Source organism: Hyaena hyaena, unplaced genomic scaffold, assembly GCF_003009895.1.
Source record: "Hyaena hyaena isolate Hyena2069 unplaced genomic scaffold, ASM300989v1 scaffold_123, whole genome shotgun sequence".
Taxonomy (NCBI): Eukaryota; Metazoa; Chordata; class Mammalia; order Carnivora; family Hyaenidae; genus Hyaena; species Hyaena hyaena.
In genome coordinates this window covers 431,672-450,876 of record NW_024080756.1, presented here as the reverse complement: position 1 = coordinate 450,876, position 19,205 = coordinate 431,672, and the positions used below count along the sequence as shown (strand labels likewise).

At 34.6% G+C, this 19,205-nt stretch overlaps 1 protein-coding gene across 2 annotated transcripts in view; it reads left to right on the top strand.

The window, feature by feature from the left end:
• Nucleotides 1-19,205, top strand: part of ATG5 (autophagy related 5) — a 133,674-nt gene that overhangs the window by 14,229 nt on the left and 100,240 nt on the right. The window contains exons 3-4 of one of the 2 annotated variants that reach the window (XM_039237442.1): nucleotides 8,328-8,455; nucleotides 17,202-17,280. In XM_039237442.1, coding sequence (XP_039093373.1) covers nucleotides 8,328-8,455; nucleotides 17,202-17,280 — 207 coding nt within the window. The remainder of the gene's footprint in view (nucleotides 1-8,327; nucleotides 8,456-17,201; nucleotides 17,281-19,205) is intronic. The other variant, XM_039237443.1, reaches the window with a different exon arrangement.

The window sequence follows — 19,205 nt, the reverse complement described above, 5'->3', positions numbered from 1 at the left end:
GACAACTCCCAGGATTCTTCTCCTGAGTTCTCTACCTGTATGTCTGTCTGCTGGATACCCTCACCAAGATGTCTTGAAGACACTCACGCTTCGTGTGTTTGAAATGGGACTCATCATTACCTCCAGATAGCCTGGTCATCTGACATACTCCCTTCCTTTTTTGCAAGTAGATCTGTCACCCAGCTAATTAATTATTCTTACCAGTAATTAAGAAAGGACTCATCCTTTGTTGCTCCCTTCTCCCATATCCCTGACATTCAGTTAGTAACTTAGTCCAGTTGATTTTACATCTCAGATATCTCTGAAACTTACCCAGTTTCTTCCATACCCGTTGCCATAGTCTAGTTAGGACCACTATTTTTTTCTTCTTTTTTAAGTTTATTTAAATTCCAGATAGTTAACATATAATATAATATTAGTTTCAGTAGTAGAATTTTGTGATTCATCACGTAACACACAACACCCAGTACTCATCACAAGTGCCCTTCTTAATCCTCATCACCCATTTAACGTTTCCCCTTGCTCACTCCCCCTCCAGCAACTGTCAGTTTGTTCTCTGTAGTTAAGAGTCTGTTTATGATGTGCCTTTCTCTTTTTTCCCCTCATATTCATCTGTTTCATTTCTTAAATTCCACATATGAGTGAAATCATATGGTATTTGTCTCTCTCTGATGGACTTATTTCACTTAGCATAATACATTCTAGTGCCATCCACATTGTTGCAGATGACAAGTTTCATTCTTTTTTGTGGCCGAGTAATAGTCCATTTTATATGTATACCACATCTTCTTTATCTAGTCATCCGTTGAAGGACATTTGGGCTCTTTCTATACTTTGACTATTGTTGATAGCACCGCTATTAATGTCAGGGTGTCTGTGTGCCTTTGAATCAGTATTTATGTATTCTTTGTGTAAATACCTGGTAGTGCAGTTGCTGGGTCGCAGGGTAGTCAGTTTATTTTTAACTTTTTAAGGACCCTCCATACTGTTTTCCAGAGTGGATGCACCAGTTTGCATTTCCACCAACAGTGTAAGAGAATTCTCCTTTTTCTGCATTCTTGCCAACACTTGTTTCCTGGGTTGTTAATTTTACACATTCTGACAGATGTTAAGGTGATCTCTTATTGTAGTTTTGATTTGTATTTCCTTGATGATGTGATTTTGAGCATCCTGTGTCTGTTGGCCATCTGTATGTCTTTGGAAAAATGTCTATTCATGTCTTCTGTACATTTTTTAAATAGGTTATTTGTATTTTGGGTATTGAGTTTGATGAGTTTGTTATAGGTTTTGGATACTAACCCTTTATTGGTTATGTCATTTGCAAATATCTTTTCCCATTCCAACGGTTGCCTCTTAGTTTTGTTGTTTCCTTTGCTGTGCAGAAGCTTTTTATCTTAATGAATGCAGTCCTAGAAGTTTATTTTTGGTTTTGTTTCCCTTACCTGAGGGGATGTATTTAGTACGAATTTGCTATAGCTGACGTCAGAGAGGTTGCTGCCTGTTTTCTCTAGGATTTTGATGGTTTCTTGTCTCACGTTGAGGTCTTTTATTCATTTCGGCAATGGTTTTTTAAAAAAGGTTTATTTAGGGGCGCCCGGGTGGCTTAGTCGGTTAAGCGTCCGACTTTCGCTTAGGTCACGATCTCGTGGTTCGTGGGTTCGAGCCCCGCGTCGGGCTCTGTGCTGACTGCCAGCTCAGAGCCTGGAGCCTGTTTCGGAGTCTGTGTCTCCCTCTCTCTCTGACCCTCCCCTGCTCACGCTGTCTCTCTCTCTCTCTCTCCTAGAAATAAATAAAAATATTAAAAAAAAAAAAAATGTTTATTTATTTTTGAGAGAGAGACAGAGAACGCACAAGCAGGGGAGGGGCAGAGAGAGAGGGAGACAGAATCTGAAGTAGGCTCCAAGCTCTGAGCTGTCAGTGTAGAGCCTGATGCAGGCCTTGAACTCATGAACCATGAGATCATGACCTGAGCCAAAATTGAATGCTTAAACTTATACTGAGGCACCCAGGTGCTCCTTTCATTCATTTTGAATTAATTTTTGTGTGTGATATAAGAAAGTGGTCCAGTTTCATCCTTTTGCATGTCACTGTCCAGCACCATTTGGTGAAGAGATAGTCTTTTCTTTTTTTTCCCATTGTATATTCTTTCCTGCTTGTGAAAGATTAGTTGACCCTATAGTTGTGGGTCCATTTCTGGGTTTCTGTTCTGTTCCACTGATCTGTATGTCTGTTTTGGTGCCAATGCCCACTGTCTTGGTCACTACAGCTTTGTAATATAACTTGAAGTCTGGAATCATGATGCCTCTGGCTTTTATTTTCTTTTTCAAGATTGTTTGGCTATTTTGGACTTTTTGTGGTTCCATGCAAATTTCAGGATTTTTCTAGCTCTATGAAAAATGTGGCGGTATTTTGATAGGGATTGCATTAAATGTATAGATTGCTTTGGGTAGTATAGACATTTTAACAATACTTGTACTTCAAATCCATGACCATGGGATGTGTTTCTGTTTCTTTGTGTTTTCTGCCATTTCTTTCATAAGTGTTCTATAGTTTTCAGCGTACAGATCTTTTACCTCTTTGGTTAAATTTATTCCTAAGTGTCTTGTGGTTTTGGGTGCAGTTGTAAATGGGATCGATTCTTTGATTTCTCTTTCTGCTGCTTCATTATTGGTGTATAGAAAAGCCACAGATTTCTGTGTGTTTATTTTATATACTGCAGCTTCACTGAATTTGTGTATCAGTTTTAGCAGTTTTTAGGTGGAGTCTTTCAGGTTTTTACATACAGTATCATGTTATCTGCAAATAGTGAAAAGTTTGATTTCTTCCTTGCCAGTTTGGATGCCTTTTATTTCTTTTTGTCATCTGATTGCTGAGGCTAATACTTCCAGTACTATGTTAAATAACAATGGTGAGAGTGGATATCCCTGTCAAGTGCCTGACCATAGAGAAAATTTTTCTCCATTGAGAATGATATTAGCTGTGGGTTTTTCACTTATGGCCTTTATGATGTTGAGATATGTTCCCTGTATCTCTGCTTTGTTGAGGATTTTTATTAAGAATGGATGCTGTCCTTTGTCAGATGCTTGCTGCCATCTATTGAGAAGGTCATGTGGTTCTTCTTATCCTTTCTTTTATCAATATGGTGTATCACGATTGATTTGCGAATATCGAACCATCCTTGCAGCTCAGGAATAAATCCAATTTGATTGTGGTGAGTGATTCTTTTAATGTACTCTTGGATTCAATTTGTTGAGAACAGACCACCATTTGAAAACTAATGGGATTTGATAATACTAATGGCCCTGTTTCATTCTTGCCCTCTTTCCATTTTTCAGTTTGCAGTTGGAGTAATCTTTTCAAAACACATATCTGATCCTGCCTCCTGCCTGCTGCAAACCCTTAGTAGCCTTTCATCATCTTAGGATCCTTCTAAGTTTATCTGGTCCCTTCCTTATTCAGTACTCTTCTGTTTCAACTCTCTACTACGTTCCTGTCCATATTCAACTTCCTATGGTTCCTCCAGGGTGCCAATCTTTATCTTTTCATGTTCCCTCTATGCCTTCTTGCATTTCCTCTGTCTCAAATGAGCAGCAGTATCTCCCACCTCTGCTCAAAGCCAGACATTCACAACAATCCTGTTTGGTTCACTCCTCTTTACCTTCTGGCTGTTGCCTTAACATAGACTTCCGTCATGGCTTTCCATAAGCCCCTAGGTGAGGTTAAATTCCTTTGCTACTTTGTCTTGTAGCATTCTTTCCTTCCTGCTTGAATTCATCACATTTGTAATTTTGTTTTTACTGACCATCTTTCTAACCTGTTGTCTCATTCAGTGCTCTCATTGTCTGGTGTGATGCCTCACACATTGAAATGGAACAGAATTCTAGTATATTTTAATTCTACTTTTGTTCTAGGTAAATAAGCGTCTAATTTTATAATTGAATATTGTTGGACAAAATAGGATTTGGTATAGATAATATTACAGCTCCCTTTTTTAGAAACATAGGTAATCTAGACAGCTATTCCTGTGTTCCTTGCAAGCTGTATAGAAAAAAAAAATTAATCAGTTGTGTAATACTCACTGAGTACTTGATAGTGCTACATGAGGAATAAGAGAATGATGGATTCCATGTAACTGACAGTTTCCCTAGAGGGGGATAATCTTTTTCCTATTAAAAGAACTTAACCTCAAAGACATTAATCAAAGTGAAATAAGCCAGATGCAAAAGGACAAATATTTTATGGTTCCACTTATGCATGGTACCTAGAATAGTCCAATTCAAAGAAACAAGTTAGGAAAGTGATTACCAAGGGCCTGGGGAAGAGGATAGGGGAGTTACTGTTTAACTGGTACAGAATTTGAGTTTGAGATGATGAAAAATTCTGAAGACGGATAGTGGTGATGGTTGCACAACAGTGTGAATGTATTTGATACCAACAAATGATACACTTAAAAATGGCTAAAATGCAAGATATATTTTACCACAATTTAAAAAAAAAGTAAACCAATGAAATACACCTAAGAAAATCAGTGAGTAGTACAATCTGGGTATAGAAGACAAGATGTTATTTTACTGTTATTTTTTTTCTTCATTTTCTTAAATGTTTATTTTTGATAGAGAGATAGAGCACGAGTAGGGTAGGATAGAGAGAGAGAGGGAGGCACAGAATCTGAAGCAGGCTCCAGTCTCTGAGCTATCAGCACAGAGCCTGACATGGGGCTCAAACCCATGAACTGTTAGATCATGACCTGAGCTAAAGTTGGACTCTTTACTGACTGAATCACCCAGGCACCTCTTCATTTTTACTTACTTAAATATTTACCAGATAACTTGTATCTATACTTACTCTAATTTAGTCATTCCAAATCTTAGTGTCATTTTTTAGTGCCACTGTAGATATTTATATTAGTTACAGATTACTCCCACAGGCCAATTTAGAAGATTCCAAGTACATTTCCGCATAGATTTTGTCTTAAGAGTGAGAATTCTTTATTATCATTTTTGTCTTTTTGTTACTTAACCTTTGGGATCTGTGATTTCTTCAGCAAATATATATATGTGTGCCTACTGTATAAAGCAGGTACTATTTTGAGCATTTGGAATGTAGCAGTGAACAAAACAAAAATCCCTGTCTTAATGGAGCTTACATTCTAATGTTCCTCATTCTTTATTGTAAATAAGATTTAATTTCATGAAAATCATTTGTGAATTTTTCATTAACTTTGAACTCTAGGCAGGTGGTATGACACCCCCGAATCAGGACCTGATATCTGTGCTCATTAGTCCTGATGTGTTTTCTTTTCTTATAATCTTCATAGGTTAATATTCTCTATAGAATAGATTACTATTAATGCCCAACAGACATTTTAAATTAAAAGTTTTGAACTCGGGGCGCCTGGGTGGCTTAGTTGGTTAAGCGTTCGACTTCAGCTCAGGTCATGATCTCATGGTTCGTGGGTTCGAGCCCCGCGTTGGGCTCTGTGCTGACAGCTAGCTCAGAGCCTGAAGCCTGTATTCAGATTCTGTGTCTCCCCCTTTCTCTCTGACCCTCCCCTGCTCATGCTGTCTCTCTCTCTCTCTCTCTCAGAAATAAATAAAATATTTTTTAAAAAAAGTAAAAGTTTTGAACTTACTAGTATAGAATGTATTAGACTAGTAGATTACAGTTGATTCTTAACACAGTTTTGAATTGTGTAGGTCTATTTATATGTTGATTTTTTTTTTTTTTACAGTTCAGTATTGTAAATGTATTTTCTTTTCCTCGTGATTTTCTTATCAACATTTTCTTAGCTTTATTGTAAGACTACAGTATATATGTATATATAATGCATATAACATACAAAATGTCTGTTAATTGACTGTTATTGGTAAGTCAAGGGTAACACTATTAGTAGTTAAGTTTTTGGGGAGACAAAAGAGACATGGATTTTGAACTGTGTAGGGGTTGGTGCCTCTAACTCCCACAGTGTTCAAGGGTCAATTCTGTATTTATTTATTTAAAAAATGGCTAGTTTATCATGCTGTTTTAATTTCTTTGAGATGCCCATATTACATTTGTATTTGATTCTGTCATTTCTGATTTTACTGAATCTTTTCTTTGCTGTTTCTTTAATAGGATATGATTTTGGCAAGTTATTTAAACTGCATATAAAGTAGAGGTGATAATTTCCTGTAAAACAACTAGTGGTTTTTCTTATATACTGTATTCATTTCCTTTTTCTTTTCTTCCCTAATCTACATTCTAGTTGTTTCTTTATAAAAGAGGAATTTAACATTTTGTTGAATTGACATTGGTATTCGAAAGCTTATTTCTAGTATTAATAAGTACCTCCTATTCCATACTGGAGCATGACAGCTACCTCCCACCCCCGTACCTGTTGTCCCTAGGACCACTGTCATAGTCTCTTAAAGAGTTGGGGCCTGTTATCTTGATTTTCTGTGATTAAATATTAGTTCCCAAACCCACAGTATTTCTCTTTGTCTATATTCCCCAGCCCAGTAGTTCTACTTGATTTACTGAACAAAAGACAACTTTTTCACTCTATCTATCTATCTATCTATCTATCTATCTATTTTTTTGAGAGAGAGTGTACATGTGCTCATAAGCAGGGGAGGGGAAGAGGAAGAGAGAGAATCTAAGCAGGCTCCATATCTCATGAATGGTAAGGTAAGATGAGATCATGACCTTACCTGAAATTTAGAGTCAGATGCTTAACTGAGCCACCTGGGCACCCCCAAAAGACATAACTGAATAAACTGCATGCAAAATGCTACAGGATTAGCCTCTCAAAAGCAGCTGAAGAGAATGACAAAACAATTTTACCAGCAAAAGACAGAAACTTAGAAAGTAAGAAATGGCTAGAATATCTATTGCAAAGGAGGGAAAAACGTGAATTTTTGCCAGTTTCCTCCTTGTATCCTCTTGTGTATTACAAAAATTCTAACCAATTTTCTTAAATATTCTCATGTTTTTTTTTCTGGGTATCTTTGGTGGAGAAAAAACAGTGATGGCCATTATAGCTATGCTGAGGGTTTACCTAACCCAAGATTCCCCCCCAGACTTTTCTTTCTCCAAAGTCCAAGTAGCCCCAGGCTCCAGGAAGACAGGATTGAAGGAGTTGATAGACCGGTGGCAGGATCACCAGTCTCTTAAGCATTACAGCTTAAGCTTCTGTCTTACTGCACTTTAAAGATCTAGAGATGCCTGGGTGGCTCAGTTGGTTAAGTGTTGGACTTTGGCTCAGGTCATGGTCTCATGGGCACCCTGCATCGGGCTCTGCTGACAGCTCAGAACTTGGAGCCTGCTTCAGATTCCGTCTCCCTCTCTCTCTCTGCCCATCCCCTGATTGCTCTCTCTGTGTCTCTCTCTCTCAAAAATAATAGAAACCTTAAAAAAAAATTGAAAGATTTAAATGTGTAGGTCAATAGTCATCTTTAACTTATTTTTCTCCTTCAATTTCTTGATTAATAATAACCAAAATCTGTTCTGACTGATTTCCAGATGTTTCTCACTTTTCCATTCCTTCATGCCCATCCCTCATGTGATGTTTTCTTAACAGATTTCCAGTCTATAATCTCATCTTCTTTCTGTCTTTTATGTACACACTGCTAGAATATTCCTCAAATACTGTTTCTCATTGTGCCATCCTTTTATTCATGGCATCATAGTGGGCCCCTCTTGTTCATTAAATGAACCTTCTGTTTGACCTTTAAAGGCATCTCTGTTGCTGCAATGAAGTATTTTTGTTAAGTCCTTTTTATGAATTTTTTTGGCCTTTATTTTAGCCTCATATAGAAGAGGACAGATTATATCTTTGTCTTGCTGTTTTTCTTCATTGCGACTAACCTAATACACAGTAGATTCCCAAAACATGATAGACCAGTTGAGAAGTCCTGATTGATAAGTCAAGATGTACATTAGGACTGAGTTGATTATCTTCTCAGAACAGTTTAATTAACTCAGATGAATCATATTAATTTTTAAGTTAAATTTAATAAAAGTAATAAGTATCCTAAATAGCATGACCTCTGATTACATTGTATTTTTATTTGGAGGAAAGTATTACAGAAAGATTGTGTGTAGGTCTGTGTTGTTTATTCTAGGTACTTATGCTATAAGCTGTACTTTAAGTAATGACAAGAAATTTTAAAATGTATTAACCTTTAGCCTATAAAGGGTTTGCTATAAAAAGCAGTTGACTTTGTGTGGAATATTCAAAATAATGCAAAAAACATGGCTGTTTTTCCTTAAGATTCAAAAACCTATTTAGTGTATATATGTTTTTTAAAAATAGTAAATAAATACGGTTTTACAAATTTTCATTTCAGTTGCTTTTGCCAAGAGTAAGTTATTTGACGTTGGTAACTGACAAAGTGAAAAAGCACTTTCAGAAGGTTATGAGACAAGAAGACATTAGTGAGATATGGTTTGAATATGAAGGCACACCACTGAAATGGTGAGTGAATTTTTCTGCATTATTAAGCATTGAGTGTATGCTAGCTTTAAGAAGGTATAGTGCCCTCAAGCAATTTTGAAAAAGTTATATAAATAAATAAATCACTAGTCTAGCTTATATAATTTAGTGCATTTTATTCAAATATTTTATTGAAAGTATTTCTGCCTTCTATTGGATGCATGGGAGACGGACACATTTGTATATACTTTCAACAATAGATTTTTCTATAGCATAATAATAGTATATTTGATTATGAGGTTTTTAAAAAAATTTTCAGATATATTTAAGACTCCCCTATGAATAAGTCACTCTATGACTATTCACTTTTGGTTCTATCTCCAAAGTTTTTATAATAGATCTTTATATGCACATGATTACCTAAAATGGCATCTTTCCAACTGATTGCCACATTTAGTTGATCACTGTGCCAATAGGCACATTTTATCTAGCCTTGGTTTAGTATTTAAAATATATTGATTTCATTTTTATGTGAAAAATAATTTTGATATTATATCACTCTGAAGAAACATATTGAAAATAAATCCTAAATCTGGGCTTATCAATATACAGGTGATGTATTTTGTACTTCCTCTGTTACTGTAGGGAGTTTTGTAAATTGTGCTTCCAAAAATATTTAATGAAACTGGAGAAACAACAGAGAGGAGCATATAAAAAAATGGTTCAAGGTATGCTGGGATATAGGTATTGAAATGCTGCCATATGAATGTAGTTGAATTTTCAACTCAGATATAAACTGAGTCAAGATTTAAAGGAAATATGAAAAATATAAATAGGTTAAAAGTGAACTTGTATTCTGAATCTGAGAGTATTAAAACAAAGAGTTTTAAAAGAGACTTATGAAAAAGGAAGCTAGCAGATGTTTAATAAGTACAGTTGATATAAATAAAAGCATTACTTAGAAATAAGGAGTGAACTTTTGGAACTTAGCTTGTGTTGATGAATCCCCATGAGTGAGTAGATTTTTCATAATGGTTTAGAAACATACAAGGGGATTTTGTATTGGGTTATGGGTACGTCTCCAACTTTTTGAGGCAGTTCTGGGAAAAGATGACAGAGTTCTTTACAGCATTCATTTTTTTTTTAGTAAAAACTGTACTGATGAGCTTCATAGTCATATATCAGACTCATTATGACTCTTGACTAGTTCTAGACCTCAGGCAGCATAGATAAGTCAGTGTTTTCTGTTTCTTTTTATTTCTCAGAAGAATTGGAGGTTTTGGAATGGGAAGGTGGATTAAAAGAAGTATAAGAGGAACAAGGATCAGGAGAGTAGAGGGAAAGGAAGGAGGGGGAAAGATTGTGGGTGAGTAGCAATAGGATGTATCTATATTCTTGGAAGTTCTATCTGTATTATAGTTGGATATTGAAGTTATTATTGCTTTATGTGTATTAGTTACATACACATTATTGTAAGAGTCCATGTGAATGACACTAGGTTTTTCAATTTTATCATTGTAAAGTAGGGCTTCTCAACAATGGCCCTGTTGACATTTTGACCTAGATAATTTTTTGTTGTGGGAGGGGTATCCTATACATTGCAGGATTTTTAGCAGCGGCCTTGACCTCTGCCTATCAGTGCTATATTCCCTCTAGTTGTGATTATAAAAAATGTTGCCAAATGTCCCAGGGCATAGGGGTGCAAAACCGCCCCCAATTGAGAAACTCTGGAAATGATAGGAAACCTCAATTTAACTTTTATAAGTAAATGATTGCTTAGTCATCATCCTTCAGCTGCTTTTTAATCCATACTGTACGGTGGTTATTTTTGTATTTGATAGGATTTGTATTCTATGCATTTGTATTCTGTATCAGTAAATAATGTTTGGACCCATTTCTTCCTGTTACTATGGACTAATGATTTTGGCTTAAATATATCATGTCCTTACTTTGTCAGTATTTATCCCTTTTGAAAGTCTTTTATTAAAGAGTAAAATTAAAATTATTTTCCTTTTAGAGAGCTTACATGAAAGTAACTGTGGTCACATATCTTTATTTTAGGTTTTGGGGTGTTAACTATTTATAAGGCATGATGTCACTCTAACAGTTATATGTCTTGCTATAAGCTCATTGTATTTAATGGCTTTTGGTAAAACTCTTCCTTTAGTGCGGTAGTCCCCCTTTATCCTGCGGTTCTGCTTCTGTAGTTTCATTTACCCTCCGACAGCCGCTGTCTGGAAGCAGGTGATCCTCCTCTGACGTATTGTCAGAAGGTTATCAGTAGTAGCCTAACACTGTGCCATAATGTGTATGTCATTCACCTCACTTCATCTCATCAGGTAGACATTTTATCATCTCACATCATCACAAGAAAAATGGTGAGTACAGTACAATACGATATTATGACAGACCACATTCACATAATTTTTATTATAACTTAACGTAATTGTTCTATTATAAGTTGTTGTTAATCCCTTACTGTGCCTAATTTATAAATAAAACGTTATCATGGGTACATGTAGGAGAAAGTGTAGTATGTGTGGAGTTTGGTACTATCTGCGGTCTCAGGCACCTGCTGGGGCAGTCTCAGAATGTATCCCCTATGGATAAGGGGGACTAACTACCATATTGTTAGGTACTCTGTGTATTTGAGGAAGGAATAGCTTCCAGAGGCATGAATGTAATCTAGGACCTCTGGACTAAGTCTTGATCTTTTCTCTTTTTGCTCCCAACTATAGCAAGTTTCTTCTGTGTTAATGGAGCCATCTTCGGTGTTATGGAGTCATAGGCTATCACTATCTATCTAGCAGTTAAGCAGTGGGCTTCATATGATTGGATAATCATGTAGGGAAGCAGCTACCACTGAAGTTTTGTAGGACTTGGACTTTAGAGATCATACAAGTGTCTTAAAGTAGAAGAACGTGTATTTGAGTAGGATGATAACATCTTTCTTATACCTGATTATTTGGAGTTTTAAATAAATTCAAGTGAGAAAAAAATCGAACACTAGTTTAGATAATTCATAAAAGAAGGAAGGAAGAGCATAAATTGATATTCGTTCTTATTCTAGATGTCCTATTCATATTTATTGGTAGTATTGTTTAAATATCTGGACAAGATACTTGAGTATGGGCTTTGTACCTTCAGCAGCAGTACATAAGAGGTACTAAGTAAATGTTTTTCAGTGCATGAATGAATCTAAATCATTCTCTTCTTTTTGTTGAAAAAATGAGGCTCCAATAAATAAAATAACTTGCTCAAATGAGTGAGTAGGATCAGATTTTGAGTTCTCAGTTCAGGGCTCTTTTCGCCACCACACCTGCTGATACTATTTGCTAGTTGTTTTTATTCAATTCTGTATGTTCTCTTTGCATTTCATATGTTATTTGTCCGTATTAGAGTAGAAAGATTTATTTATTGTTTCAAAATATTTTAATATAATATTATTGATATCATATTTGATATAGAATATTCATTTCATGAAAAGGGACCTTTACCTATCATCAGGATCATTATCACTGTTAGAGGTGTTAATAATATAGATTAGTAGTTTTTTTGTTGTTGGGGTAACATTTTTATTTTATCTTATTTTATTTTTAAATAGTTTATTGTCAAGTTGGTTTCCATATAACACCCAGTGCTCATCTCCGCAAGTGCCCTCCTCCATGCTCCGCACCCCTCTTCCCCTCCCCGCCCACTCCCATCTGCCCTCAGTTTGTTCTCGGTTTTCAAGAGTCTCTCACAGTTTGCCTTCCTCTCTCTTCCCCACTATTTTCCCCTTCTTCTCCCCCATGGTCCTCTGTTAAGTTCCTCCTAATCCTCCTATACGTGCAAACATACACATAATGAATACTTAGTATATAGTTGATTTATAGAGAGAATCCGAGAGGTCTTTATTTGATTAGTGTTTTATCCTCTACAGTCCTTTGTTTTAAAAATTACATGCCAGGTGGAAAGTACAGATCTAACTCAAATGTAAGCATCTTTTTTTTAGAGTGATTTGAATTGATTAGTCAGCAGAGGGTGCTCTAACATTGCATTTTAAAAGATGAAGTTTCTTTTTACCATAAATCAAGCGTCCAAAGATTGTATTTGTTACTGTTATATTAGATTTATTTTAAGAGAACAGTTCCTGGTCCTTCAAAAGAATACTTTGTTTGTATATCCTAATATTGGTTAGATCTTAGGCCTTTAGGATAAATTTTAGGAAAAAAGTTTTTCTTTTTTATTATTATTATTATCTTATGTAAACTGACTTATTTTCAGGACTTATTGTTGAAAGAAGTTGAAATCTACCTTTTGAATTTAAAAAAAAAAGTGGCAAATACTTATTTTGATGTTAAACATAGACATAAGCAGAATGACCCTGAATTTAATACTATATCTATGTGGTTTCAGAAGTAAATTTTAACAAAGTAACATCTTAATCATAAACACCATGTAGGCTCTTCTCTCTTATGAATAGTCATTTTTCTTAGGTTGTGAATTTCTAAAATTATATAAATTATTCTGTAAACTTGAAGTTTGAAATGTGGTTTACTTAGCATTCTAGACATTTAGTGTCCCCTTGGTTATTTTTGTAATTTTTCATGCATAGGTATAGGTTTAGAAAGCTGTGAAACACAATGCTAGTCTACAGTTGTTTGTTCCATAGATAAAGCAGGACAAAATTTGTCGTAATCATTAAGTTACTTTGGTATACATTTGAGTTGTGCCCTTTTTACTCAATGAAATGTAATCCTGTTTCCAGTGAATCACTATAACATACTTATGAACAGGTTGCATTTATTTCCGTGAAATGGAGTAGGAAGACAGCTCTCTCGTATATGGGTAAACTTTCTTTCATTGCTGATGTTAGAATACTGCTTTGTTATCTGACTGCAGATGTTGAGACTACTGTGAGTACCCTGGCTGACTTAGGAACATATCCGTTATTGCTATACATGTGGCCAGTATATGTGTATGTATTTTAGCAGTAATGAAAGGGTAAAGAAGAAACAGCTTATGCAAAGAATAATGAAAATATTACTCATTTTGAGAAATTGAATTTAGAAAAGACTAGAGCAATTTAAGGAAGAGAAAGAAAATGAATAAAATGTGAAAAATAGACCCAACACTAACTTTTGGTGCAGTCAGTTTTTATGGAGCAGTAGATGGAACCTTTACTAGTTGGGCTCTCTTCTGGGATATATTCCAGGTTCATATCCTCACCACTTCCTTTTCTATTAAACTTAGGTTAGATTGGTAGGAGTAGCAACATAACAGATAAATGGCTACATTATGATTTACTTATAGTTATGGCTTATGTGGTTTCTATGTTGTGGGTTAGGAGCCCCCTGACAAAACTATGTAGAATATCTGTTTAGAGGAGTTGTACAAATTAGTACTTTTGAAACCCTTGATGTAAATCAGATTATAGTGTAAGAGAAGTTCAGTACTTTAATTTTTGCCAGTTCTGTTTTCTGTTACAGATTTTCTTGCATATTAATAAACTCATCAGAAGTAAGCAGTTTGGAACCAGTTAATTCAGATAGTATATTTGTTTAGAGTTAGTATCCTCGCATCAAAATCATTCTGACATAAACATCTGCTTTGAGTGTCATATAAGCTGTACATGTTGAGTTGACAGTAGAAGGAAGTAAATAGTTTTTTTGGTACAGTTTTATTTTTAAAGAATATTATAGGATAGTTATTAGCTATTACATTTAGAATACTTTACATATATTTATATTTAAATGTAAGTATTAGGAACCATAATATTTAAGTTTCATCCTAATATTACTTTATCAGGATAAAGAGTCCTCATTTACCATCTGAGGGCAGTAAACTTAAAATATATATATACATATATATATTTAAGTCATTTTATAAATAATTTAGAGAATAATAAAGGAATAGTGAATGACAACTTTATTAGAAATTTTAAAAAGCATGTAAATACAACAAATTCGGATTTTCACTCCATATTTTCCTGGTTTTGAGGGTACTGACACTGGAAATGGGCAGTGTCTTCTGAATGCAACTAACTACTCATTTGTTATCATGCAAATAGACCTCTAAGAGGTTCTGGCTTATTGTGATTTCTGGCTCTTCTGCTCCTTAACAGCAATGCTTAAAGTTGTTAAAACATTTGACAGATCATGATTTTGTTGTAAAATTTTTGTTTACAGTAGTAAACAAAATTAGAATGATCAATACTTTTTCATGTCTAGGTCATATAATTCCTTCCTGTCGTCTTTAGTACAAATCGGCCTTTAGCTCTTACCTGCTTACTATCATAAATTGTAGTGCATAAATGGCATAAAGATGAAAAAATGCTATCACATACCTTTTTAGCAAAATGGTCCAGATTCTTGTCATAAAATATTGTATAATGGAATTCTTGCTGTTGAATGACTAATTGGGTAAGAATGCCATGTCTTTAGAAATACATTGTTCAAAAACAGAGAACGTAGGAGAAGGAAAAGAAAAATAAAATAAGATAAAAACAGAGAGGGAGGCAAACTGGAAGAACCTCTTAAATACAGAGAGCAAACTGAGGGTTGCTGGAGGGGAGGTGGGTGGGGGGAGGATGGGCATTAAGGGGGCACTTGCTGGGATGAATGTTATATGTAAGTGATGTATCACTAAATTCTCCTAAAACCAGCACTACACCATATGTTAACTAACTTGAATAACATATATATATGTCTTTCATTCGTTGGTTTTTGAATTCTGTAAAATTCACCTAGAATATCATGTAATGACTCAGAATCTGAGATTTCACTTAAATGATCAATTTTTACAGTCTAAAGTCTAAAGTATTGCTGTCTCTGTAAAATCTTCTGATACAACTAATAATTGCATAACATCTTTCCTTGTCAATTTTTCCTCTTTCACACTGTATATGGAAAATGAGACATTTTTGAATTTTCAGCTGTGTTAATGATACTTAAAGCAGAGGTGGTCTAGATTCTTATTTTATACGTTCTCGAAATATGATATTCTAGGTGAAACAGTGAGAAAATGGAAGGATGCATTATTGTATCATCCTTCTAGGCATGCCATTATTCTTCCAAATTGCTACTATTTTAGTCTTTTTTTTTCAAGCATAGTTGGGAATAATTGGTGAATAATGAAATAATTCCTAATATGATGAAATAGAATTCCTGGAATAGAACTAAGAGAGGTCTGTTTTGTAAAAATGCAAGGCATTATATAGAGCTTGTACAATTTAAGAAGTTGAGAGTGGGATGAGAATTGGATAGAATCTGTAACTTTCCTATAAAGCAATATTTTTATTTTTTAAATTATTATTTTTATTTTAAATTTTGGCAAGCCAAGTCTTTTTTTCCCTGGTTTCTGAAGCAAACATTCTGTTATTTAGGTAATCCAGAATTTCCTTCAGTATTCATATTTGGTTATGAAAGATTTGTATTAGATGCTAACTTTCAAATAGAGAGGTTTGAGGTATTATTAAGAGATACAATACATATGTGACTAAAACTACCCACTTTTATTTTACTAGCAGGGCATTCATTCTAAATTATTTCTAAGTAAATATATGATCTCTAGTTATTGATGACTTTTCCACAATTATGTTATATAGAGATAAGGAAACATAACTAGTATTAGTTAATATTTCAGTCTTGGTTAGGCAATGTATTGGGTCACCCATTTTGAGAGGAATTAGATATATTTCCAAATTTTTCAGCTTTTAAATCTAGGAATAACTCAGTGACATAAAAGAACAGAATTGTACAGGACATCAACTAGTCTTCTTTTTACCTTTTTTGGAAGTATTATTTACTTCTGTTATTTAAGCCACATTAGATTCTTTCTTTAAAAGGATGATTTTAAAACTAAAATTTATTTGTCAAAATGTTAAGTTTGTATTATTAACTTTTTATTTATTGCTAAGTAATTTGCCTCACTGTGAGTGATGGTTATTAGGAAATGTTCTCTTATTTAAGAAGTCCAGAATTTATTTTTTTATTAAAATTTTTTAAGTGTTTATTTTTGAGAGAGGGAGAGAATGAGAGCAGGGGAGAGGCAGAGAGAGAGAGACACACACTCAGAATTGGAAATGGGCTCCAGGCTGTAAGCTGTTAGCACAGAGCCTGACATGGGGCTCGAACTCACGATCCTTCGAGCTGTGAGATCATGACCTGAGCCGGTCAGTTTAACTGACTGAGCCACCCAGGCACCCCATAGAATTTGTTTTTTAAAAAACTTTAGTTTGAGGTTGCAGAAAAATATTCAGTGACTTTGGAAAATGTTGACATGATGCTAAATGAAAAAAGCAGGTTATAGTATAATGTAAAGGATAAGCCTAATCTATATTTAGATATGTATGCATAAATAGGAGACTGGAACTTTATATGCTTTAGTAAAAACCAAAAATGGATGATTGTATGCTTTCTTAGGTGCTCTTCTTAGTTCTTAAAATTTTCCAATTTTAATTTGTTTTAAAAATAAATTTAAATAAACTTTAAAAAACTGGACACTGGGATGATAATCAGGTACTACAGTACTATGATGTAACAGTGGTCGTGGCTGATAAAAGATGCTTTAGCACAATCCCATTATGTATATTGAGGCTTCATTGGGGAATGAAATGGTTAGAAGAACTAGTACTTGGCAATAATACCATATTAGCTTAGGCAAAGCACTGTTAATCCTTATCTTCCTGTGATTTGTGGTTAAAGCCCCCTGATATTTGGTTTTACAATATGTGCTGAAGTTTATTTTAGAGTTGCAATTATAACTTTAAAATATTCTTTCTTAAAATGTACTCTTTCATTTTTAGGCATTATCCAATTGGTTTGTTATTTGATCTTCTTGCATCAAGTTCAGCTCTTCCTTGGAACATCACAGTGCATTTTAAGGTATAGTTCAAGTAGTATTTCCCATTTATCCCACTTGTGGTATTTAGTAAGCAGACTTCTGAATAGAATTTTTTTTAAGTGAAGTGGTTTATTGCTTCTCCAATGACAACTTTTTAATGCCTGAGCTGCCACTAGTATTCAACCATTTAGGTTTCAGTTTATTCATAACTCTTGGCAGATCCGTGTAAACATGAAATGTATAAATGCCCATTTGTTGGAACTGAATGCACTATGTTTAACATTTGAAATATTTTGGAATATTTATATTCATTATAAAAATCTCAAATAAGAAGAACAAAATCCTGACTCTACAGGCATGGGAGTGAGGAGGGGGAAACAGCTTAATTAACACCATTGAGTAACTCTAAGGCTATTTTGATTGATTTGTGAGAAGGGTGAGGAGACAGAAGTCCAAAGACATGATCTGAGTGTGTTTTGAGAAAATTCTTGTAGACTTTAAGACCAGTCCAGTTGTATTGTAACTTCATTTTGTCCCAGTATTTTATAATATGGTCTCTTGTTCCCTCTTAACCACCTTGATTTTTCAGCCCCTGCACCCCAAGCAATTCACAAATACTATTGAAGGATTGAAATACCTCTATTAATTAATCATTAGGTAGTGATTCTCAGAGGGTGATGGATTGTAGGAGGGAGGTATCATAAGAGTTTGAAAAGTCATTTTAAATATCAAATTTGTTTCCTATAAGGGACACTCATTGAGAGTCACTGCCAAAAGGCTGCTCACCCCTTCTTCCTAAGATGCTTTCCTTTTCATTTTACTAAAATTGAGTTTGTGGGTCTTTGGCATTTATTTCCCTATCATTTGCACTAATGTACTTTGCACAGTACCATGTTACCACAGATTTTATTACCACAGGACCGTACAGAGTGACGATATGGTTCTGAAATGCTTGACTTTCAGTTAATATGGTACCATGAAAAGCAAAGACTGCCTGTATATCTAATATTTTAAGTTTAGAATGGTCTGAAGATAAAACAACTCCAAACATAATGAGGTTCCGTATTGCCTAACATGTCAGTCTTTCCTATTATGTTGAAAAATAATTCCCATAATTAAATTATTTGCATGGGTGAGAGTCACTCTGTGACTTTGAAATCTAGGTTAAAATATATCACAGCTACACATTTATTTATTTATTTAGCAAATATCAGAAACCTGCTGCTGTGTGCCAGCCAAGCACTTTTCTACAAACTTGGGATACATGACTGAATGGCCCAAAGACATTCAAAACATTCAGTCCATTGTAATAATGTTAGGAAAGGCTTTAAACTGTTATGATTGTTTTAGTGTAATGGTTCTCAAAGCAGTCTGTGGACCCATAGGGGTACCCTATGTAATAATAATAATAATAATATGTAATGTTAATAAGATGTAATAATAATCTATGTTATAATCAAATAGATTACATAATTATTACATCTTATTAATATTATCTGTAATAATACTAAGATGCTATTTGGCCTTTCCTCTGTGTTTACATTTGTACTCACCTGCAAAAGAGATGGTGGGTAAAGCTGTTGGCATCATAGCACAAAGCAGAGGAGTACATACACCACACTGTGCAAGTGGTTGTTCCTCACTGCCACGCACTCGCCGTAGAAAGAATAGCAGTTTTCAGTTAAGACTATTCTGGATGAAGCATTACAAATTATTGATTATTATTAACTACATGCCTTTTCAATCTGTTTTGTGATGAAATGGAGAGTGTATGTATATAAAGCACTTCTGCTGTATGTCAAAAATGATGGTTGTCTTAAGGAAAAGCACTTGTGCCTTGTTTGAGGGCAGGCTGAACAAGTCACTTTTTTCATGAAACACCATTTTTTATTTGAAACAGTGACTGATAGAGTGTGGTTATTCCGACTTGGGTATTTATAAGACAGCTTCTTAAAATAAATGAAGT